This window comes from Myotis yumanensis, unplaced genomic scaffold (assembly GCF_028538775.1).
Source record: "Myotis yumanensis isolate MYYU_CA2020_CCGP unplaced genomic scaffold, mMyoYum1.0.hap1 SCAF_1, whole genome shotgun sequence".
In the NCBI taxonomy this organism is placed as follows: Eukaryota; Metazoa; Chordata; class Mammalia; order Chiroptera; family Vespertilionidae; genus Myotis; species Myotis yumanensis.
Genome location: NW_027223752.1, coordinates 231,916,659 through 231,940,924, shown reverse-complemented (window position 1 = coordinate 231,940,924; position 24,266 = coordinate 231,916,659). Strand labels below are relative to the sequence as shown.

At 42.6% G+C, this 24,266-nt stretch overlaps 1 protein-coding gene across 9 annotated transcripts in view; it reads right to left on the bottom strand.

Annotated features, from left to right (window-relative positions):
- LDB2 (LIM domain binding 2) overlaps positions 1-23,706 on the bottom strand; it is a 338,452-nt gene extending 314,746 nt beyond the window's left edge. For 4 of the 9 annotated variants that reach the window (XM_070398933.1, XM_070398946.1, XM_070398939.1 and 1 more), the window contains exon 1: positions 23,415-23,703. In XM_070398933.1, the coding sequence (XP_070255034.1) occupies positions 23,415-23,546 (132 nt within the window). In that variant the 5' untranslated portion in view covers positions 23,547-23,703. Of the gene's footprint in view, positions 1-23,414 lie in introns of all 9 variants that reach the window. The other 5 variants (XM_070398961.1, XM_070398980.1, XM_070398971.1 and 2 more) reach the window with 2 other exon arrangements.
- Between the last annotated feature and the right edge of the window lie 560 nt (positions 23,707-24,266).

Sequence of the window (24,266 nt, the reverse complement as noted above, 5' to 3'; positions counted from 1 at the left end):
ACCAACATTTTTGGTGGCACAGAATGTATACTCTATGGAAAATTGTGAACAGCTATGACCCAAAGAACAATTCTGAAAAGTTAGAATATGAAGTCTTAGGAATACCTAAACAATTTATTTCATTTATATTCCTATTTATGTGTGCACAAGAGATTGGGTTAATAAAATGTCAAAATATAAAATAAAAATTATATGTGATAAGAAATGGTGACATGAACTCTGAGACACAAGCCACAAGGACAGACTGACCACAGACACAAGACACGCATGCGATCAGAGTCTGGGCAGGAAGAAGCAGAGGAGGCCAGGCTCATCTGATGGACCAGAAAATAAGTGAACCAAAAATGGCCAACAGGTCATGACTGGAAAATGAGGCAGGCCAAATTAAAAACGGCAGCTGACACATAAAGGGAAAACACCAGAATGTTTATACCCAAAAAGCCCGTGAATACTATACAAGGAAGGGGGTTATGACTAAAACAGGGCTTCTGGACTGGTGGCAAAATTATGATCTTGGTTGTGGGCAGATAACCTCATTCTAACACCTTAAGCTATGCAAACTTAATTGATTTAAAAATAAAATTTTTAGAAATTGCCATGATTACTTGATACAAAGAAGATCCTGTGCTCTACTCCAGACCTCTACGTCAGAGAGTCTGAGAGCAAAGTCAGGGAATCCAAAAGTCACTCAAGTTTATGGGGCGGGGAGAGGGGGTACAGGACTTATGATTAATGCTCTTTAAAATTATTTTTAAAAATCAACTGCATTTTAGAATGAATCATACGTTTAGTCAGTACTAACATTTCTTCCAATTTTATAAAAGGAAATGCTGCCCAATGAGACTGTACCTAGAGCCATCTCCCCATGTAGACTGATATGAGGAGGCCCAATGGCTACTCACAGTGACTCAGAGCCCTTTGCCAGAAGGGTCAGGAAGGTCTGCAGAGCAAGGAGACATCCTGTTATGGAAGCTCACAGTCAAGGGCAGTCAAAGGCAGTTTACCTTCGGGGATGGTGCCTGCCTTATGAAGCAGCTCACACACTAGCAACATCATCATCCACATAGAAAGCTTCAGGGGCTATAAAGTATCCTGCATCCACCTCCCCCAAGTCCGATTTGAGACATCAAGAACCCTCAGTAATAGGTAAGGAATGCATCATAGGAGGAAACTGAAGTTCACCAAAAGAGGCCAGAGGCAAGATGTGGTGAACTGGGCTATGGCCCCCATCTTTGTCTCTGGTCCCACGCCCCCAACCCCATTGGGCCTTTCCACAACCAACACAAAGCCATGAAACCAGGTTGCTTTACCATGTTCTAGAGGCACTGCAGGTTTGGATGAACTAACTATGGAGACAGACATTCTACTTAATGCAACAATTTCCTAAGTGTTTAGTATTCTGGATCTATTTCTTTCTCTGAAACACCTACAGAGTTGATTGATAATTTATGCAAGGATGATGTTCCACTACATTTAAATCTAGGGGTGCAACCTCTGCCCTGATGTTGCCTCTAATTTTTCCTACCTCATTTTCCTTCAGTAAGTCAAAACTTGGTAGATACAAAAGGGTTAAAGAAGCTAAAGCCTGAAGTTTAAAGGATAAAGAGCTGTTGGGTCATCTGAACGTATCATGTTGTACCTATTCTATATAGTATCTTTCTCTACTAGTAGATGATTAAATGTAAATCCTAATGTACATTCCATTTTACATGCAATATGGGTTAGTTACTGTTGCTATGGAAACCTTCACTTTCGCATTTACTGATTTTAATTCTGTGACATTTGCTGACTTTAGTACAATGTAAAGTTTATAAATATAACATACAGGTTTGTGGAGGGCTTTTTTAAAGTGTTCAATTTGCATAGATAATTCCATCACAAATCTCCAGGTACATTAGGGGGAAAGGCATTAAACTGATGCCAACTAACAGTAATCAGCAAACAACAAGCTATTTCCAGAAATAACTATTTCCATCGATCCTCAAATATCTCCTTCCACTAACTAAATGCCCCATCTATTGTAGAAGACTTTTAACCACTGATTCACTGATCATTTCCCAATGTGGACTTTTTAAAGTAATTCTACTTACTCAAAACACTTTTAATCTGTCACCTCATTTTACCTTTAATGTTAACCTTGTGAAAGAGACAGTCCAAACATGGTTTGAAGAAGAAATGACCCCACTTTCAGGACTGCTTCCAATCCAGGGCAAAGATCCTTTTGACTTCCAACTGGAGCTTCAAAGGGTTCATTGCAACAATCATCCTCCTGTCCCTACTATCCCAGTCTGGGTCTCCTTTGCATCTTTGAGACCTAGCACAGTCCCAATATGTGGAATAAATGCATACTCTCCAAATGACCCTACATTTGTTTTGATTCCCTGATTATTGTCACTTAAGAACGTAAGACCCATAATCATTATGCAAAACCATAAAAAACCATCTAGCAGCTCATGAGGAAAGTAAAGGTCTCACTAAGAATTGATTGAACTGATGGACATTAATGATGAGCACCCAACATTTTTGAGGGTATTCACATGGGCTTGGGTAAACATCTACCACTCTGGTCTAGAACCACAGAGAAATAAATTATTTCGTGAGTCTTCCCAGGAAAAGCAAGCATTCAAATAGCCATACACATACTGATATGATATACTTATATAAAAGAGAGAATGTACAAGAAGCATTTTAAGTGATTTCATCAAAGTCTGCACATTCCACAAAAGGAACAAATTTAACCAATATTTATTGAGTTTCTATATTGTGAGAGATGCTGCAAAGCAATCTTACAGTAGTGAAGTGTCTATAGTTGTACTTGAAGAAGGGGAGAGGGGATGAGGAAAACTATAATGCCATCCTTAAGGCTTCTAGGGAAAAGGAAGACAGGCCAACAAAATGGCAAATGGGCTTAAGAGAATCACAAGAGCTTTTCAAAGACGAGAGGCACTTGAAAGAAAACAGGACCACTAATAACCAAGAGAAAACAGGGAAATAATGAGACTCAAAAACAGGGAAGAGAAGAAACTCTTAATCAATCATTGCTTTAAAAAAATAAAAAGAATGTTGAACAAACTGGTAAGTAATGAAGATGTTGTGAAAGTAGAAGCTAATCAAAGTAGGCAAGGGTAAGGGGCTGGAAAATGTGCAGCTCAGGGGAGGCGGAAGAGTTTGACAGAACTGATGGACACACAGGATGCTGGTACAGCTAGTTCAAGTGGATTCTGGGATGAGGGTAGAGTTAACACCATTAAACTATACACTGATTTGGAGCTTGAGAACACAGGTACATGCTGTTGACATGAATGGATAGAGATGAAGCCTGAGAAAAGTCACTACTCTTATTCCAGTAATCCTAGAGTGAGGCTGGAAATTTATCCTAACCAATGCCCACCATAGCCAATTCATCACCAACCACTGTCCCATCCATGTTCTTCTGTCCCCCTGATGGGCTCCAGGTGAATCCTATTCATTGTCATCTTTTACCTGGAAAACTGTAATATCCCTCTCTCACTTGTCTTCTTGCATCTTCTATTAAATCCTTCCATTTTTTTTTTAAAAAAAGCCCTGGCCAGAATGGCTCAGTTTGTTGGGCATTTTCCCTTGCACCAAAATGTTGCCCATTCAATTCCCGGTCAGGGCACATGCACAGGTTGCAGGCTCCGTCCCTTGTTGGAGGCAAGCAGGAGGCAGCTGATCAATGTTTCTCTCCCTGTCTCTCCCCCTCCCTTCCTTTATCTCTAAAATTCAATAAAAAATATTTTTTAAAACCCCTTCCAAATCATTCTCCGCTTGGCAGCCTGAGACATGTTTTCAAAATGCCCATTTCATGATGTACCCTCTTTCAAACCTCTATCAAAAGGAACACATTTCCCATTGCTCTTAGGATAACTTTTTAAAAAGCCAAAATCCTTAATGTGTCCTATCCACAGTCAAACATAATCTGGCCCCAACATGGATCTTCAGCCTCAGATTGCATCTTGCATCTCCTCCCTGCTCTCTGCACTCCAGACAACCTGGCCCCCAATAAGACCTTTGCCTTCTCTGCTCCTCTTTTGAATGCCATCCTGGCATCCATGACCCATTTTTCTGATTAAATCTCATTTGTTTTTTAAATCTCAATTAAAATTTCACTTTGTCAAGAAAGCCTTTCCTGACCACAGCTCCCACTGGTTTAGGTCAGGCTTCTTTGTTATGCTTTACAGAAACATACTGGACTCCTCTAGTGCACTTATTACATTGTGTTGAATAGTGCACATTTCACTGCTGTATATCTCCTTACATGGTTGTCAGTTTCTGACAAGAAAGGGCCATGTCTGTTTTTAAGAACTACAATATGCTAAATACCAGCCCTCCTCAAGGAAGGAATGGGATTTTAATGGATCTACTCAAAAACATACAAACGTTCCCTGTTGCTACAAAGTTATATCCAAATACCTCAACCAAGCATTCAAGGACCTCCAACACCACCCTCTGTTATACCTGAGAAGGCAGAATTTTGGCAGGGAGGGGTGTGATAGTTCATTTTATGTGTCAACTTGATTGGAACATGGGATGCCGAGATTCTATTTAAACATTATTTCTGGGTGTGTCTTTGAAGGTGTTTCCAGAAGAGAGTAGCATTTAAACTGGTGGACTGAGTAAAGTAGGCATCATCTAACTGGTTGAGAGCATGAATAGAACAAAAATGTGAGGAAAGTTGAATGAACTCTGCCTGACTGCTGAGCTGGGACACTGATCTTCTCCTTCAGACTCAAATTTAGACCATCAGCCCTCTGGCTCTCAGGCCTTCAAACTCCACCACCAGCTTTCCCAGGTCTTCAGCTTATAGATCGTAGATCATGGGACTTTCCAACTTCCATAATTCTGTGAGCTAATACCTACTAATAAAGCTCTTCCTGGATACACATATATCTTATAGGTTCTGTTTCTCTGGGGAACCCCAATAAATACAGAGCTAGCAGAGAAAGAACATGTCTCCCCAAGAAATAGGAAGCCAATTTAACAACTCCATGAAACTCCATTTACATTGTATTCTATGGATGTGGGGACCAAGCATAGAGTACAGTGAGAATGGCCTCCTTCAGGTATGCAGCTCTCTTCACACTTGCAGACTTCCTTGAGCAGAGGTCAGCCAACCAAATCCTATTCCTGCCCCAGACCTGTGTGCTTGATGGCATCTCAGCCTTTGTTTCCTCCAACCAGATACCCTTCTCTTTTCCCCCAACAAAACCAAGTCCTACAATCCCTGTAGAACCAATTCACTTCCAACCTGCTCCTGGACACATGTCCCCCACACTATTGTATTCATTGTATTCTAATGCCGCAGACAATTTATTCTTCATGTGTTCAATCGATATGTAGTGAATATCAATCAAATTCCAGGTCCTTTGTTAGACCCTGGATGACTAAATTAAATAAAAACAGTCCTCCTTGTACAGTTGGGTAGTTTCCACACTGCTAAAAGGCAGCTGGCCAAGAGAATAGGAGAGGGCTGAAATCCAAAACCTTTTGCCAAGCCCTTTGGGGCTAGTGTCTGCCAGGAAGTCCAGAAAGCCTTCCCTTTGTAGGCTCATCCAGATGCAATGCCTTTTACTAAATCACATAAATATGTCCTATGGGCTGTGGTGCCTAGAAAGACAGCCACTGTGCTTGTCCATGGTGAGCTTACAGTTAGTTGAGTTTAAGCTTTTGGACCTGCTACTTTTCTCATATTCTTCATTCAGTCAAGAAAGGTCTAGAGCATCTCTTCTGCACCCAGCCCTGTGTTCTGTGTTGCTCATACAGAGATGAGCCAGGCATGGTCCCTGAGTGCAAGAAGGCCATGGTGATGTGAAATTCAGTGGATTCCCAGTGTGCATGTATTGAGGAACCAAAGACCAAATCATCAATCAATGAGGTTTCAGTAGTGCCTTTCATATGACCCAAGGCCTGGGTTTAACCTCTCTGGGCCTCAGTTTCTCCAGCTGTAAAATGGGGCACTGTCTGGAGACTCAGTAGAATTGAGATGTGAAAATCAACTTGGGTTCAAGCCCTTGCTCACTGTGGAACCCTGGACTAATTACTAAGTGTCTCTCAACCTTAGTTTCCTCATCTGAAAAAAATGGGGATAATACTACTATTTCCCACACTGATGTGCGGCTTAATTGCAACAATGGTGTGAAGCACTGACCTGGGGAGACTAGCATGAAGCAAACACTCAATAAATGTACAGCAGGATCATCACTGTTTCTGCTCTTGAATTTCTGAGATTCTATTGTTTGCTGATCCAACCCCCTGCCTTCAGTTTTATGGATTTTTCACTATTCGACACTTTGCATGATCTATTTTCTCCCTAAACTTTTCTCAATGTTACCTAGCTATAAACCATAGTTGTAGGAGGAGGATTTTTTAAAAAGATTGACTAAGTAGCAATCTGAAAGTTTGACAAAAATTACTATTCAGTTCCTAGTTAAGCATGAAATTTTCTACCCTACATTCAAACAATCTCTCATGGCCTAGAGGGGAAAAAGGATTATTTTTGCCATATCTTGGCATTTTAAGTAGGCTTAGAGAAGTAGCCTTTTTTCTTTGTCCCTCACCCACAGTTTGGATTACAATAGGCTAAAGGACCTGGTTGCAGCCATTGCTGGGGCATTAATGCTGCCTGGCTTTAGCTCTCTGGTTTTGGATATTTAAGCAGCTTAATTGCTCTAAAGATCACCAGATATGCAGCATCATCAAAAAGTTAGCAGTGCCCTAGATTAAAAATACAGGGAATATTTGGGTCACACTGTATATAACATAAAGTGTGAGTGTGCACGTGTGTGTGTGTGTGTGTGTGTGTGTGTGTATAGCACAGTCTCCGCTAGGGTACTTCCATTCTCAATGCAATCAGCAGCCCAGTCTTCCCCAGCAGGGCACTGGCCACCCTTTGCCGTAAGTGCTTGTTAAGTAGCTGGCTGCCTTCCCCACTAGGCTGTAAGCATCCTGAGGGCAGGGCACTCTGTGGTCCTCCATCACTGAGCACATTAATAGAAAAACTCAATACGTTACTGAAGGATGAATGAGCCAATGCAATCCCATCCTGGACACCACAGGGTGCCACTGTGAATGTTACTTCTTAAATGGTTTTAAAATCAAAGCCATAATAAAAGTAACAGCACAGTTCTTTCTTCTCTCCTTTTCCCCTGCCTTCATTAAAAACAAACAAAAAAATCACAGGAAATAGAGAATTAAGACTGGAAACCATTCCCCATCCGTTCTCTCCCACCTCCCCCTTCTCTCATTATACCAACAGTATCTGGTATCCCTTCGAGGAGCTCTCTGGAGACCGGGTAATATTATATATGGTTGGGCTCCATGGAAATACAATGGAGTGAATTAAGGCAGAGATTTCAGTTTCTAACTATAAATGTCTTGACATATTTTCCTTCCAGACAAACGCCTAGAAATATAATAAACTATGTTTTAATGTTTATTTGTTTCAAATACAGTCTTTTTTTTCAACACACAAATGCGAAGTTTTGAGTCTAGAAAAAAATTGGTTTAAATCACCATCGCGGCAAAGCAGCTTTTAAAATAGAGCACACAAGTGATCATTTTCAAAGCAGTTTAACGCACTTAGGCAACAGGCATTAACCGTCTTTTCCGAATAACCTAACACCTTAAGCTTATTTTCTAGTCTTGGTTCAGATACATTTTAACCTTTCTAAAAACAACAACAAAAACTGCGGGCCCAGGGAGCTGGCTGAACTCTGTAATTTTAGCGCATCCTGCATTTGCATTCTGAGGTCCTTTTACCACGCCAGGAAAAAACAATCCCGGGCCTCCTTTCATGTGCAGGCTGTAAGACAATGGTACGCGGGCTCTAGGAGGCCAGGGCCGGGTCTCCAGCTCCAGCCACTGTTTGTGTAAAAGCAAGAGGCCATGACTCAGCAAGATCCCTCCACCAAGGGAGGGAGAGAAAGAGCAGAGGCTGGATGGAGCCCGTCAATACATGTGATTTACCTTGATCTTATTTTTAATGTGTAGGTTAAAACAGAACAGTCCACCTAATGGGAAGGGGGGACTCAAGCCAACAAAAGAACCTTGCTCCTATCTCATCTAATCCAGAGCCATCCGAAAAGAAAATGGGCTCAGGAAAGGGAAAAGATTTATCCGAGGCCACAGGATCAAGTTTAGGGAGGGGCGGAGGGAGGTGTGAGAAGAGTTCAGGAAACACTGCTAAAATGAACAAAAGTCACCCCGGCCGGCTGTGGCTCAGTGGTTGAGCATTGACCTAGGAATCAGGAGGTCTCGGTTCTATTCCCAGTCAGGGCACATGCCTGGGTTGCAGGCTCAATCCTCAGTAGGAGGTATGCAGGAGGCAGCCAATCAATTATTTTCTCTCATCATTGATGTTTCTATGTCGTTCTCCTTCTCCCTTCCTCTCTGATATTAATAAAAATATATTTTAAAGTAAATAAGCAAATAAAATGAACAAAAGTCTGTGGGCCTGTCTGTTGTGACATAAAGTGTCAAGTAGAGAAGGGAAAGGCCACCGGGTCTTGGCAATTTATCTCCATGATCTCATATATTGTTCAGCATGTTCCCCTGATATTGACATATTGTTGTTCCCATCGGGGAAACTGAGGCTCAGAGACCCATGCTGCATGTGCTGGAGGGGGTAGGACTTCAACCCCCCTGCCTTCTCTCTCCCACTCAGCCTGTCACTTGACTCACTGCCACGCACATTGGGTCCAGTCCAGGGTGGCTGCCAGCTCAGGGAGCCTTCCCAGCAGCCTCAGTGCATCACTCTGGGTTCCCAGTTCTGTCTGGGCTGGAGGTCCTGGGGACCACCCTCTGAAATGCCTACTAAAAGTTTCACGGACCACACCTGGGGGACAAATAAATTGTCCCTGGGCAACTTACATAACCTTGGCTTACGGTAATTTTGCATCTTTAAAAAAAAATGCCATGAAAAATCCATCCTTTGCCTCAGACATACAAGGCTAAAAATAGCTCAGTCAGCCAGTAAGTGTGTGTGCTTTTTCCTTTGTGCATCTCCCCATCCACTGACTCCTTCCTCTCAGCAGATGAATGTGCTCCAAGACACACCGCCAGTCCACCCCCCCACAAAGTGACCAGAGGGATCTGCTCAAAGGCAGATCTAACTGTTTCAGTGCCTAGGCAACAAATAAATAAATAAATAATTTCTTCAGTTCCCTTTGCCCAGTAGGGTATGCGGACCCGGTGGTAGTCTAAGTGCTTTAAAGGACTAACTAAAGTCCCTATGAGGAAACTAAGGCACAGAGACATTCAATAATCATGCCAGGGCCCTGTTTGTACTCACCATGCTGAAGTTCAATAGTCTCTAAAGGGTAAGGACCAAAGCCTTCACAATCTGGTCTCTACTTCCTCTCCAGGTTTTTCTCCCACCTCCCCACCAACCCCACCCTACATATACACTGAGTGGCCAGATTATTATGACCCTCCATCACTACTTCATTGACACTTCCAAAAATACTGAATATTGAAAACTTCCTAAGCAAATACTCTCAAGGTTTTATTATTATTATTTGCATAACTAATTCACTTCATTGTACTGATGGGGTGGTCATAATAATCTGGCCACTTAGTGTACATACACACTGTCCTGCATACAGCCATGCCAAAGTCCTCCCCTTCCTCAAACAGAACACCACCTTCCAAGGTTCAGTTTCTCTGCATGTGCCATTCCTTCTGCCAAAAACACACCACCCTTCACAAACTGCAAACTCCTATTCATCCCTCAACGCTCTCCTCCCTATGAATCCTTACTGTGTGCTCTCACTACTCTTGCACCACATATGGTAGATTTTCATTATCCTCTAAAGAAATAGGCCGTAACAGTGACAATAAACAACTACAGGGTGAAGGCACTATGCTAATCACTTTATAAGAATTATATCACTCGATCTTCATAAAAACTCAAAGACATAGATTCTATCATCATCCACCCATTACTCACAAGGGCTACCTGGGCACAGAAGGGTAAATTAGCTTACCCAAGCTCATGCAAATAGCAACTAGAGAAATAAGTCTGCGTGACTCCAGAAGGTAACCACTTAGAGCTAATGCTGTGGTCCTATTTCACACCACAACAGCACTGCCATAGAATTGCCTGTGTATGAGGCTTATTTATAAAGTGCACACTACTCGTATCAACACTGTGAAAACTCAGAATCTAGTGACAGTATGGCTACCTCTGTGAAATATGCCTTTAAAAAAAAGACTGCTATGGGCCACAGAGAATGTCAACTGTCATGAAGGATATGAACATGGATAAGATGATACCTGACTCCAAGGAGCTCTTTGATCCAGTGAGAAAAATAAGATAACCTTGCATACAGCTCATGACACAGCCCACTCTGCCAGACATCACTTTTCTCCTTGAATTGGACATAGGCCCTTCAATGGTGTCATAAATTAACTTGCTGTACCCTGACCTCCTGGTTCTACTAGTATAGGTTGTTAATTTTTAAAATACAAACATATGTGTGAATAATTCAGGCAACTCAAAATTATATTTTGAGAACACAGTGAAATACTCAAAATTTTAGTGAAAAGAGTTGGTCAAAAGGATGTTCAATAAGTTTCTAAGTGTGTTAGCGTTAATGTATATCTTTGTGTGCTTAGGTTTATATGCAAAAATGCTAACAGCTATTTTTGCATAGAATTAAAGACAATTTATCTTTACCTCTTTGTACATCATTATGTTTTACAAATACTCTATGCTGAAATTGTACCATGTTTTTTAAAGTCAGAAGTATACTTAAAGCATATGCAACTTTATGTTAACTCAATTGGCAAGGAAAGCGATCATAAATTCGAAAACAATGAAAGTTCGTGATGAGTTTTTCAACATCAATAGCATGTACTAATTGGAAAACTGAAAATGGAGAAAGAGGTTTGGAACATGAAAGTTTTTGTAGGGTTGAAGTACAAATTGGTGGTTGGTAAGAGTGTTTAATTTGGCCAGTTCCTGGTCTTTCCCTTAGCAACTAGCACTATGGTTTAGAAAACCTGAGACCACGCCTGGATCAGCAGCGCTGCATAGTCCAGGTGAGCCCCTGAGTTCTGGTCTTCCTCATTCAGGGGCTTGGCCTAGAGAATCTCTCATGTCTATTCCAGCCCCGAAATGCTAGGAGTCAGATAATTTGGGCGTGGTAACTCCACCGAATGTCCTCCATCAGAACCCCTCAAAAGCAGGTGATATGCACCAACTGCTTAATTTCAACATCAAGCAAGGAATTTCCAACTTCAGGGTCATCATGGCTAAAATTATAAGGCATAAGAAGAGTTTCGTGTGTGTGTGTGTGTGTGTGTGTGTGTGTGCGCGCGCACGCACTGCCAAATGGTCAGTCTTGTTGATTAGTTCAGCTTTATTTTTGCTTTCGCCAACACCAATTTTCAGTCTCAAGATAAAATCCTCATGAGTCCTAAGACCTGTATCAGGAAGCAAAATGTAGCAAAGACTACCTTCTCCAGAAAAACCAGTGTGTGTGTGTGTGTGTGTGTGTGTGTGTGTGTGTGTGTGTGTGTGTATGCAAACAATTTATGTTTGAGCTATGTAAGGTCATTTTCTAGAAAGGTTAATTAAAAATTATTAATGTGGAACCCTATATACAAATCTCAGGTGACCTGGCCAATGAAATGAAGTAAAGGAAGATATGTATAATTTAAAGAATTCCATTTAAAAAAACCAAGGAGGCTCTACACTGAAACTAGTGGGACAGACCAGCACATTAGAGGCAGGTAGCTTTCCTACCCATCAACCTGATCTCTCTGGCGGGAAAGATGCCCCATGGTGCCATTCAGCACCTCACCTGCTCCACCCTTGCGCTTTTTCACTGCCTTAAAGAGTAAGCCACAAGGTGTCACAGTGGAGCAGTTGGCAGGGCCGTTATCAGTCCAGACACGCAGGGGGCACTTCAGACTCCAACCAGTGCTGACACAGCTCTCAGGGAGAACTCCGTGCCAGCTGCCAATGGAGAAGTGTCCCTTGTTAGACAAAATGGCCAGTCAAGGCAGCAGGTGTGTGCTCCCTAGGTCTCCCCTAGGGCCCTGTTCAGATGGCCCTGCAAAGCACTGGGGAAAGGGAACATTTCAACCTTCTGTTGTCTCCACTGCATTCATACATGGGGCAATCCCGAATACAGCTTTTTCCCAAAAGAATGGAGTGCCCATGTCCCTCATATTGGTCAATTCTTATTAACCACAGGTATGTCCAAGAGAGGATGATAACCTGGACTTTGGGAAAGCATGGCCATAAGAAGGTACATGATCATCATGTCATCCTGACTATATGAAGGTGGGAATCCCTGATGGCATTATCCCATATCATGAGAACACCAAACCCACAAGTCCTGCAACATATCACTGCAAGGTTTGTTCATTAAATTGAATATGCTACTGCAGGCCATGTAACAATATTTTTAAAAACGTTTTTAAGAAATCAAGCAAAGTTTTGCTTTACTTACACTACTTAATTTGCAGATACGATGGAGAATAAGGACAGCCTATCATCATAGCAGCCTCACTTACTGAGCACTTACTACAGACCAGGCATTTTACAGGCATTAGCTATTCACTCCCACCCTAAAACTTGGGCTAAGGAAACAAAGGCACAGAAAGGTTAAGGAGCTTCCCTAAGATCCTATAGCAACCAGGAGGCAAAGCCAGGACTTGGATCCGAATTTTGACTTATTGTAAGTCATACTTCAGTTCAGATCTTTATATTCTAGGCATGTGCCTCTTTTCACTGCAAAGGAAAAGAAAAACACTGGTGGAAAAAATTGTGCACAAACACAATCTGATTGGGGCGAGCATCTCTCTCTCTCTCTCTCTCTCTCTCTCTCACACACACACACATACACACACACACACACACATGCACACGCACACACAGGCCACCACCACTACCACCATACAGCTAACACAAAGTTATTATAGACCACAAAGTAATACACTAACATAACTTCCCATATTTCGTTGTGCAAATCACTTCAAATAAGCTAATTAATGGCCCTGAAAGCACTTTCCTAAAATGCAAAGTGCTCCAGGAAATGTAAGGTATTATCATGATTCTTATCATAATTCATGGCTATGGGCCCTAAGGTAGATAGATACAAAGATAAAGGAGTGGTGGAAATATCAAATGAGGGGGGAAAACCAGTAGAATAAGTTCAAAATTTTTAATCAGAACTCAGAGATTCCCAAAAGACACTTACGAAATAAGCAAGCAAGAAAATATCACCTATGGAGGAAATTATCAGGGCATGTGATAGAAAGTGAGTGGGCAGAAGGCTAATTGGAATTGAGGTGATCAAGGAAGAAGGGCTCCCTGGGACATGTAACTTGATCCCAAGAGGAACCACTAAGTGCTGGGACTCAGCCTCATTGCCATTATTTTCTGTGAGGTATTTGATTACCTGCAAGGAAGGCCAACACATTGCCAAATTCTAATGCAAATTAGAGCTCCTCATACTGATACAGGTTATGATGGAGGAATCCACGTATCCCTTCTACCACTGAGGGCAAAGGTGTTGAGATGTGAAGGAACTTGGCAAGTAATGCATCCAAAGCAAGCCCCTTGTGACTGGAGTTGGGGGGGTGGGAAGGGGAGTGGCAGGAGTTAAGACTGGGCCATCAGGAAGAAACAGATAAATAGAACCTTAAAGCTAGAGCAAAGGGCGTAGAGCTTATGCTAGGAATGAGGGGAAGCTGGAGAGTGGCATGATCTGATTTGTGCTTCAAAAATACCTCCTTGGCTGCTTGTGAGGAATGGAGTGTAGGAAGAGGAAGGGCAATTAGGGGGCCATCCTAAACCTGAAGACCGGATAGGGCTTGTGACGTCACCACAACAGGGCAGGACCCTCTTCTTCAGAGGGGTCTGCCAGGTTTTTAATTCTAAGTCTTCTGTTTTTAACTAGAAGACTACAACTTTCAATTAGGCTGGTCAAAGTAGAGGTCAAAGGGCGGAGGGCAGCTGTTGGGGCCTCCAACATGGCATGTGTAGCCTTCAGCTTGCTTTGGAAGAGAACATCGAGTCAGGGAGTGAGAAAATCCAGCTGCTGGATACATCCACGCATGGACTCAGTTCCCCTCCCTGAGCCTCAGTTCCCTTCTCTTTAAAGGAGAACCACCAGAATGCATGCATCTTGGGCTTGGGCATAAGTCAAATGAGGAGGCCCATCTTATCTCCAATAATGGGCAGGTATTTACAGACAATGGCCAAGGTGGCTACAGCGGGCAGAAAGGAAGCATGACTCCTCCACACAGAAATGCAGAGACACACGATGTGGAGAGATTGCCTCTCAGGAGAGGACCAGACCAGCAGAGTGGGAGTCAAAGCAGGCTGGAGGTTCTTTCCTCTCTGTGCCTTCGTGTTCTCTAAAATTCCAAGTCGATTACCCGAAAAGGAAGCCAACGCCGCATCAAGTTCTAATTATAGTTTAATCTCCTCACCCTTACATGTGGAAGGGAGCGGTGCCACCAAAAATGAAATGGTTTTTATAGGCATCCTATACTCTTTAAAATGATTAAAAGACCATCTTCCACAGAACTTGCCTAAGAAGAGTAAGTATTTTTCAAGTAAAATAATTAAACTTTTAGACGACTATGCATAAGACTCCATAGAAATTCCAGTGATTCTTCAGATAATGCCCCTTCAAGGAATAGTAAAGATATTTGTTCTTGAATGGGGAGTGTGATTTTGGTTCTTTTTTTTATACGTTCCATCTCTGGCTCCCTCCTTTGGAATTTCACATGGTTCTTTTTGAAATCAAGCATTTGAGAGACAAACAGTTTAACTGAGAGAATCGAAGATGGCGGCATAGGTAAACACCGGAGACTGCCGCCGTGGACAACCACTTCAAAAATACAACTAAAAGTCGGAGCGGACATCAACCAGAACCACGGGAAGGCTGGCTGAGGAGAGTCTCTTCAACTTGAAGCAAAAACAACAGCATTCCGACGCTCAGCGGAGGCGCAGTGTGGAAAATTTAAAGGTACGGCGGTGTGGTGGTGAGGGTGCGCGCGCAAAGCGGGCTGGCGGCTGAGGGCGCGATTGTCGTTTTCAATCAGGAGCGAGTCTCAGACTCTGGGCTACAGATCCGGGCGAGTCTCTAGGGACCCAGACTCAAACGGGAGAAGCGGGACTGTCTGGCTACGGCCCCTCCGAGGTTTGCAGCGATTGCTGGGACAGAGAGGCAGAGCCCCTGGGGACGGACTGAGAGCGGCCATAGCTGTTCCCTCCCCCCCGCCCTGTTGAGCCCGCCCCGCCCAAACCCTGCGCACAGCCATTTGCCGATCGCCTCAGGCAAGGGCTGGACTAGCGCCTCCCCTGAGGACTGAAGTTTTCCCACAGCTGATTTCCACCGCCAGTCGGCCTGGTGGTCAAATCCCTCTAGTGTTAACTACAACAATTAAGGCTTGGCTAGAACAAGACTGCGCACAGAGACCACAAGGGGGTGCACCAAGAAAGCATAAAAGATGCGGAGACAAAAAAACATGACAGAAATGGAGGATATGGAGCTAAGAATCGCAATTTTGAGGGCTTGCCATAAATTTGTGCAGAGCCTCACGAAAACTAATGAGACCCTCGATGCTACGATAAAGAAATTAGAAAGTAAGCATACACGGACTGAAATAAAGAATATTATACCCAATAGCAGACCAGAGGAGCACAAGAATCAAACCAAAGATTCGACAAAAAACACCCAATTGGAAAAGCAAAATGAAAAAAGAATCCAAAAGTGTGAAGATAGTGTAAGGAGCCTCTGGGACAGCTTTAAGCGGACTAATATCAGAGTCATTGGAGTGCCAGAAGATGAGAGACAGCAAGATATTGAAAACCTATTTCAAGAAATAATGGCAGAAAACTTCCCCCACCTGGAGAAAGAAATGGACTTACAGGTCCAAGAAGCGCAGAGAACCCCAAACAAAAGGAATCCAAAGAGGACCACACCAAGACACATCATCATTAAAATGCCAAGAGCAAAAGACAAAGAGAAAATCTTAAAAGCAGCAAGAGAAAGAGGCTCAATTACCTACAAGGGAATACCCATACGACTGTCAGCTGATTTCTCAACAGAAACTTTGCAGGCCAGAAGGGAATGGCAAGAAATATTCAAAGTGCTGAATACCAAGAACCTACAACCAAGATTACTTTATCCAGCAAAGCTATCATTCAGAATTGAAGGTCAGATAAAGAGCTTCACAGATAAGGAAAAACTAAAGGAGTTCATCACCGCCAAACCAGTATTATATGAAATGCTGAAAGGTATCCTTTAAGAAGAAGAAGAAGAAGAAGAAAAAGGTAAAGATACAAATTATGAACAACAAATATGCATCTATCAACAAATGAATCTAAGAATCAAGTGAATAAATAACCTGATGTACAGAATGAACTGGTGACTATAATGAATCAGGGACATAGAAAGGGAATGGACTGACTATTCTTGGGGTAAAAGGGGTGTGGGAGATGCGGGAAGTGACTGGACAAAAATCATGCACCTATGGATGAACTCAGTGGGTGGGGAGTGAGGGTGGAGGGTGGGGTGGGAGCTGGAAGGAGGGGAGTTATGGGGGGAAAAAAGAGGAACAAATGTAATAATCTGAACAATAAAGATTTAAAAAAAATAAATAAATAAAATAAAATAAAATAAAATAAAATAAAATAAAAATAAAAAACAGTTTAACTGAGTTAGGTGGATGGGGTCAACTTTCCAGCCACTACCAAAGTCAACCTGTCCTAGAAAAAACCATACATATTTACCTAATAAATGTCCACACGTGAAACTAGAATTCTAGCTATTATTGCTACAGCAGAGTGGTTACAGCATAACCCCTAAAACTAAACAACCATCTGCATGGCCTTGGACAACTGACTTAACCCCTGTTTCCTCATCAGTGAAAATGGGGATGTTAACAGTACCTGTCTCAGAGGTGATTACGAGGGTCACATGAGCTGACCTAAAGGCACTTAGCACCATGACCCAACAGATTCTAAACACTCCATAGAAGCTAGTTACGATCACCATGCCTACCTTTCAGAAGTGTGTCTGCCTTTCAATACATTCGCACACTCATACTACCCTGTGGATTACTCTATCATAGTACCTCACTGTAAGAGCTGGTCTGGCGGTCTCCCTTCGTGACCAATTGTAAGCTTCTGGATGACAGAAAATGTCTTCGTCATCTATTTTTCCGACTCTGGTATTGGCATCGCCAGAAGTATGGGGATTCGTAAAGAATGATGGGATTTTGCTTTAAATATTAATAGTTGCCTATGTTCAGATGCATGGTGCTAGAATTTAAATTAAAAAATAAAACACACACACACACACACACACACCACATAACACCTAGGATCAAACAAATAAAAACAGGAAAGAGAAAAAAAAAGAGAGGGAGAGGGAGAAAGGAATAAAGGAAAAGAAAGAAAGAAAAAAAGAAAGGGAAAAAGAGAATAACAACAAAAAAGGTACATGTCATATCTACATCAGTGGAATATATTTTAAAACTCTGTGGACTGACACTTTCTGAAAGACATTGTTTTTCAGGATCAATTATGTTTTGAGACCCACCAACCAAATCCAAATAAGTATGTTTATGAATCTTGTTCTTGCCGACGTATAAAGTTGAATGTTTGAGGTTGTTTGTTTTATGTTTTGTTTGCTCGTTCGGAAAGGGGGTGTTTTGTGCTCCTTGTGAAAAATGAGTTTACGTGGACAAATGCAATAAAAGGAGATTTATTGCCCTGCTCTCCATACAATTTAAATTAATTTCTTTCTGAAACCCAAACAGCAAGCTAAACGCGTAAAAAAATGCATACTGTTTTTTGTCCTATATCATAATTTACGCACCAAAAAGGGAGAAATAGAAATGTGCATTGATTCTAGGCAGATAAGAATCTGTGTTGAATGTGAGTTGAGAGGGTTTTTTCCCCCTCCATGGCCTCCTCCAAATAGTTAGTTTGCAGCAATTTTTAATTAAAAACAGTTCCCATAGTAAGAATTTGGAAAGAAATGGGGGGAAAAAGACCTCAGGAAAATAAAATCCGTACAAGAGTCCTGCAGTGTGTTTTCTGAGGCCATGTAGAGAGCCTGAAAAATAAGAGTTTGCAAGTTCTCCTTTTTAAAACTGCACTTTTGGTTTCATTTAACATTTTCAAAATAGCTTTCCTTACTACTACCAACACCCCATCCCCCCACCCCTCACCACCCCCTTCACAAAACTTGGAAAGTTCTGTGTTTAACACTGAAAATCATTCATAAGCTTCAGAGTAACAGCAACATTTTCCTTTCTAAATTTCTAGGGGGAGGATAATTTTCAAGTTATCACAAAGCATTTTTCATCCCCACCCCCCCCCCCCCAACCTCCCGCCACCTAGCCAAAATACCTAATCTCATTTTAACTAGGCTCCATCTGAGCATCAATGATACTGAGCTCTCCATGAATAAACATGATGTTACAACGTGAAACCCTGTGACTGAAGTATATAAAAATGTAGCTGAAAGAAAAGGCTGCGAGCCCCCACCCCCTCCCACCCCCTCCCCAGGGAGTTGGAGAGTTGAACTGAGAAGGGGTGAAAAGCAGCAGATTTAAATTTCAAGGTCTTCAACCATTTTTACCATTCCTATTAAACCCTATAAAACTAAATACTGTAATTCTAATAAAATCCTTGTGCGTGCAGCTTCCAACTGTAGTCACTTTTCTCTTTTGGAGCGGGCTGTGTAATAGTGACAAAAGAAAAAATAAATCTCAAAACAGCAGACACACAGAATGGAACCTACACCCTTCCCTGATGTGTGTGGTATTTTATTAAAATGAGTATCCTAACAACGTGAAAAATGTATACTTAGAAACATCTTCATGAAAGCGGAGACATATTTTGTCAATTTGTATGAGGAAACAAGGTTTAGCAAAGTTATCAACAACAAGGATTTTTACAATTTCACTGATCAAGTTTCTTAAATTCTGTAATAAGCCAATATTAGTGAAATCCCTTTGCTAACAATGAAATTCCTTATGATGGGCCCCATATTTCCCCTATATTTTCATCCCATAGCACAGACCTCAAGAAATTAAAAAAAAAATAGTTTTTGTTATTCTGGAAGCTTTCTACAGAACAAATTCTGAAGTCTTTAGAACACGTTTTCATATCCTATCTGACTTTTGTGCAATACTAAATTATATCACGGTGCAGTCCTGTACATCTGGGGACAGCAAGACCATCCAATGCTTGAATTTGGGGAGACACCAGGTCAACTCCTGGTGGCTAACACAAGGGAAAATGAAACTCCCTTCCACAGCCTGGGAATTGCACTGATCAACAGTGACACAGACCTCAGAGCTTTTCTTAATTTCATTTAAAAAGGGTGGAAACACCAACACATTTCTTTATAAAATTTCACTGAGATTCTGATGTTGCAAAGAAATTTTATTTGCCAGAACAGCCAACAGCATTTAAACTTTTTTGTTTTTTGGTTTGTGGTTTTTTGTTTGCTTTGCCATGCATCATATTCTGTTAAAAAGAGATGAGGTTCTAAAACCTTTGACACTGGCTTTCTTTTGCCGTAAAGATTAGAGATCTAAATAACCTCATGATGAAGTAAATGTGGATAATAATGGGGTGAGTGGAGGAAGGGATGCCCAGAGCAGCTTCACGGGGTACCAGGCCCCCAGAGACATTTGAAATTGTGTTTCTCAGGAAAGGTGCTAATTTCATGATATCATTCTCAAACTCTCCTCTTTTATCTATTGATTCATTGGCCATGGGCTAGTTAACAAACGTTTACTGAGTACCTACTTTGTCCCAGGAATTCCTTGCTCCAAGAGCCAGCTTTAAAGAAGACTGGCAGGGTCTCTGTCTTCAACACTTCCTCAAGATTAGCCTATTATTTCAATACCATTTGTGATTTTGAACTAAATACTAGGGACAAGAAAATAATGATTATACTCCCCTCTAGTTCACAATACTTTCTCATGCCAAAGCAAACCAAACCTGGGACTTTTTCGCAATGACTGAATTTTTTAATTCAAGGGCTCTGCAAGGAATTTGCCGATGAGGACCCAAGGTCCAAACCAACCAGTTAGTATATTACAGAAACAAACAAGATTTATGCCCAATCTAATGCTCTTTAAACTAAAAACTACTCAGCTCCTCAAGGGGGTGGATTTGACTTACTTGGAAGAAATGCACAAACTCCCATGAGAGGATGCCCTGACTGACAGTCAGCAATAGAAGGGGAGCCCGTAAAAACTAGGGTTCTTTACTATTCTCCTTCTTGCCCATGAAAAAGGGAGGTTCCAGGAAACTTCTAAGAACTTGATCTTCAATTTATTCCTCACAGAATGACTGGCTGCAATTCCTTCCTAGCCAAGTCAACACTGAAAAAGGAATGGGGAGTTGACAGTATTACCTAGGTGTGCCTGTGTGGGTGGTGTTAGGAGTCAATAAAGTAACACTGCGTAATATAGGGCCCTGAACCAGGAGAGAGAGAAGAAAGGCTGAATCTCTCTTGCCCAATGGTTGGATGCATTGATTAAATTCTGAAAGTAATTGCTCAACAATCTATTTGATTGTGTGTGTGAATAAACTGGTAATTCTTGCTGGGTAGTATGGTATTTTATCCCAACCAAGCCATCTCTGGCTCAGAACAACTTTATCATAAGTAACTTTATCATAAGTAACTATTGTGGGTAAAGGTACAATATAACTTTTTTCCTAAATACTTTCTTTTCCAATTCCAAACCATGATCAAAATTTAATATTTAATGTGAATATTTAAATATCTTAGGAGCACCCTGGCTGGTGTGGTTCAGTTGGCTGGGTGTCATCCCCTGCATGGAAGAGATGCAAGTTCGATTTCTGGTCAGGGAACATGTCCAGGTTTCGGGCTGGATCCTGGATCCCTGGTAGGAGCATGCAGGAGGCAGCTGATGGCTGTTTCTCTCTCTGTGTCCTTCTGCCTTCCTCTCTCTCTCTCTAAAAAATCAATTGAAATATATTTTAAAAGTAATAAATATCTTAAAGGCAATTATATGATTCTTTTTTCATATGAAATAAAAAAGGAAAAAAGTATGGCTCTAGGTTCATGACATTAGTTATGCTTGGCAAAGAAAAAAAGAAGTGTCAGGGCAATTATTTGGTTAATTAAAGAAAAGATCTACTTAAGGGGGGGGGGGGGGAGGAGCATGTTAGGGTTGGCCCTAGTACACACCAGGAAAAAGTTAAACTGCTTTTCTGTCACAGACAGGGAGGTTTACACACATGTTTAAGATCTGTCATAGCAAGCTTTTCTCTCCAGGTTCTTGAGTTATGATACTAAGAAGAAATCTTTAAAAGTAATACCCATAATCCAAAAGTTAGGAATACCTGAGGTTAGCTCTCAAAAAAAAAAAAGAAAGAAAGAAAGAAAAGAAAAGAAAGGTAGATATGCAAAATAAAGCACCTATTTTGCAAGAAAAAAAAAAAGAAAAGAAAAGAAAGGTAATAATGTGCCATTTTTAAGAAACATAACATGAATGGGGGCTTTTCAAAGGTTTCCTCTCAAATGTGAAATAAAGTGGGGACCTTGTTGCATCCTGAGGCGGGGATGGAGTGGTCTCCCCATGAGACTTAGCCGAGCCCTGGCCAAGTGAAAATTAAAGGCACAGGGGAGCACAGGTATCCGAGAACCCTGCCTGCTCTCCTAGTCCAGGTGGACGGGAGGTAAACCTCTTCCCACAACTCCTCCAAAACTTTCCACACTGTGAAGTGGACACAGGTTATTTTTAAATCCTGTTGCTCTTCAAGAATTGAGCCATCACGGCCCTTGGTCTCTCTTTTTAAAGTAATCCTATTTCTAAGACATTTATACCTAAAATTTATGTTGCAATGAATGTGTGTGTGAACTATAAGACAGTTTATACTCTCCTAATTCTGAAAGCAAGCTACAGCCACCAATAGCTTATGCAGGCACTCAAGATTGCAGCACACAGTGGCAAAGGTCTGAGAGATATACAAACTGTAACACACAAGTACACAAGAGCAACACACACAAATGTCATTGGCGGCCAACAGCTCACCACTCTAAGCAAAACAGTTTCTACTTCTGGAAAGCGACTGACTTCCAGGGAGAGCAACAGTGTCCTCATTTATATTTAACACCGATGGAGTTAGTAACATATAAAGAAAATAGCAGTGATCAAGACAGCCCAGTTAAAAAAGCAATCAGTCCTTGTCCAGCAGGTAGCCAATCAGAAAGCAGGTCACATCATGTTAGCTGTATTATAATAATACGGTAAGCGTCATGAATGCTCCATGGCTCCGTTGACAATTCAAGCAAGTGTGTTTTATTTTCTCCTGCAGCCTCAGGTGAGTTCCTTTCCAGAGTTGGGAGTCACTCTTCAATCTAAAATTCCACCAAAGCTCTTCCCTTACAGCTCTTTGCCATGCACCCTCTGGGCATTTGATCTCTGCAGACAAGACTGACTTCCCAGCGATTTCTACTTCCTAAAGTGACTTTGGTGCACCGACCAAGAACTCCTTACAACACTTCAACACAAAGCCCCAACTTCCAGGCACAGGGACAGCCCAGGAGCAGGACCTGCCCGCAGAGCCAGCACAGAGAAAAAGTCAGCTGGCATTAAGTATTCAAATTGCAGGAGGCAGCCTGGAGTTCTGCATTTACAAAGTTCTCAAAGTCCTGTTCTCCTCTCTGCTCCCAGAGTTGCTGGCCCCTAGGCTGAGGCTCCCTCCTTCAGGCACAAAATCCCAGATATGCCAAAACTCCAGCTGGCTTGACTGCTGAGCCAGCTCCAGAGGAAGGTAGAGCCCTTAGGAGACACTCCCATCCCCACAGGAGAAAGTCAGTAACCCCCTTGCCCCAAGCAACCGGTTTCGGAATTTAACCAGGAAATCTACAGCCCTGTCCCCACCAGGGCTAGTTCGGAAAAGTACTCGGGGTCACTCTTCTGCTCCCTTCATCTCGATTTTGATGACTTTAAAAAGCCAGTGCAAGTCAAAACACACTTCCCCTGGGATGTGTTAACAAATTATTCTGCGGGATACAAACGATCACAAAATCCCTTGGAATTCTCTCTCAAGACACGCTTGTTCACTGGCCGCCTGGGAGCCTGCAACCCCGGGAGTTCTGGGACAGCAGCCTGTCTGGAGACCCCACAATCCAGGCAAGAGCTGGGCTGTCGGTTTCAAGATTCCAGCAGAAACTGTCCCCCGCTCTAAGAGTTGCTGCGCCTGGAAAGCCGGCGTTCAAACTAGTGGCTCCATCCTGGCGCTTGTTTCCACGTAGGTGGTAGTATCTAGCGGGACACTTCCCACGGAATTCAGTCGGCATCCCCGGGCAAAGCCCATGCACAGTTCTCCGAAAATATACACAAACACACGCCGGGGTGGAAGTACTTACCTCTGTGCGAGACTGCAGTCTCTTGTTCATCTCGTAGATTCGGTACTCTGGCTGTACCATGTAGGGTGTGTGTCTCCTATAAAATGGGCCGAAAGGAGAAGAATAGAAGGGGTCGTGTGGCGTGCTGGACATCTTGCCTGCTTGTGGAAGATCAAGCTACACAGAGTAACAGTAACGTCCATGCAGAGCACATGGGCTGTGTTCCTCGCAGTACAAAGTAGACGCACGCACACGCGCTCACACACACACAGCGGCAGGCAGGCAGGCTGAGCACACTGGCTGGGAGCTGCTCTCGGAGCCCTCTACAGCGAGAGGAGCGGGAGCGAGGAGGAGGGAGGGTGGGAGGGAGGAGGGAGGGAGGGAGGGAGAGCAGGCAGAGGGAGAGAGCAGGAGCTCTGGAGAGGAGGGCGGGTGGGAGGGAGGAAGGAGGGAAGGAAGGAAGGAGGGAGAGGGAGGGAGGAAGAGAGAGAGGGAGAGAGGGAGAGGGAGGGAGGGAGGTGGGGGGAGCTGGATAGCTTTAGGCACCACTGCTTGTTTTTAAAGAAGCAGTTTGTGGAGAGGTCATTTCCTGTCCACACTGTAGAGGAGTTCAAAAATATAATTCTCATCACAGGCTGACAGAGGTCTAAGGTTTGGTTTTAATTTTTTCCCTCCAGCCAGGACCCTTCCCCACCTGATTGCTGAGCTTGTTAGCACATAGGTGGTTGCACGGGCTGCCTGAGCCACTCACCCCTGACAGCCACACTGTGGTCATGTGTCAGAAATGTGATGACTACAAAACACGGAAACAGGGCACCCTGGTCCCCCACACGGGAGCCGGGGATTCACTCACATGCAAGGATTTCCCTCTGC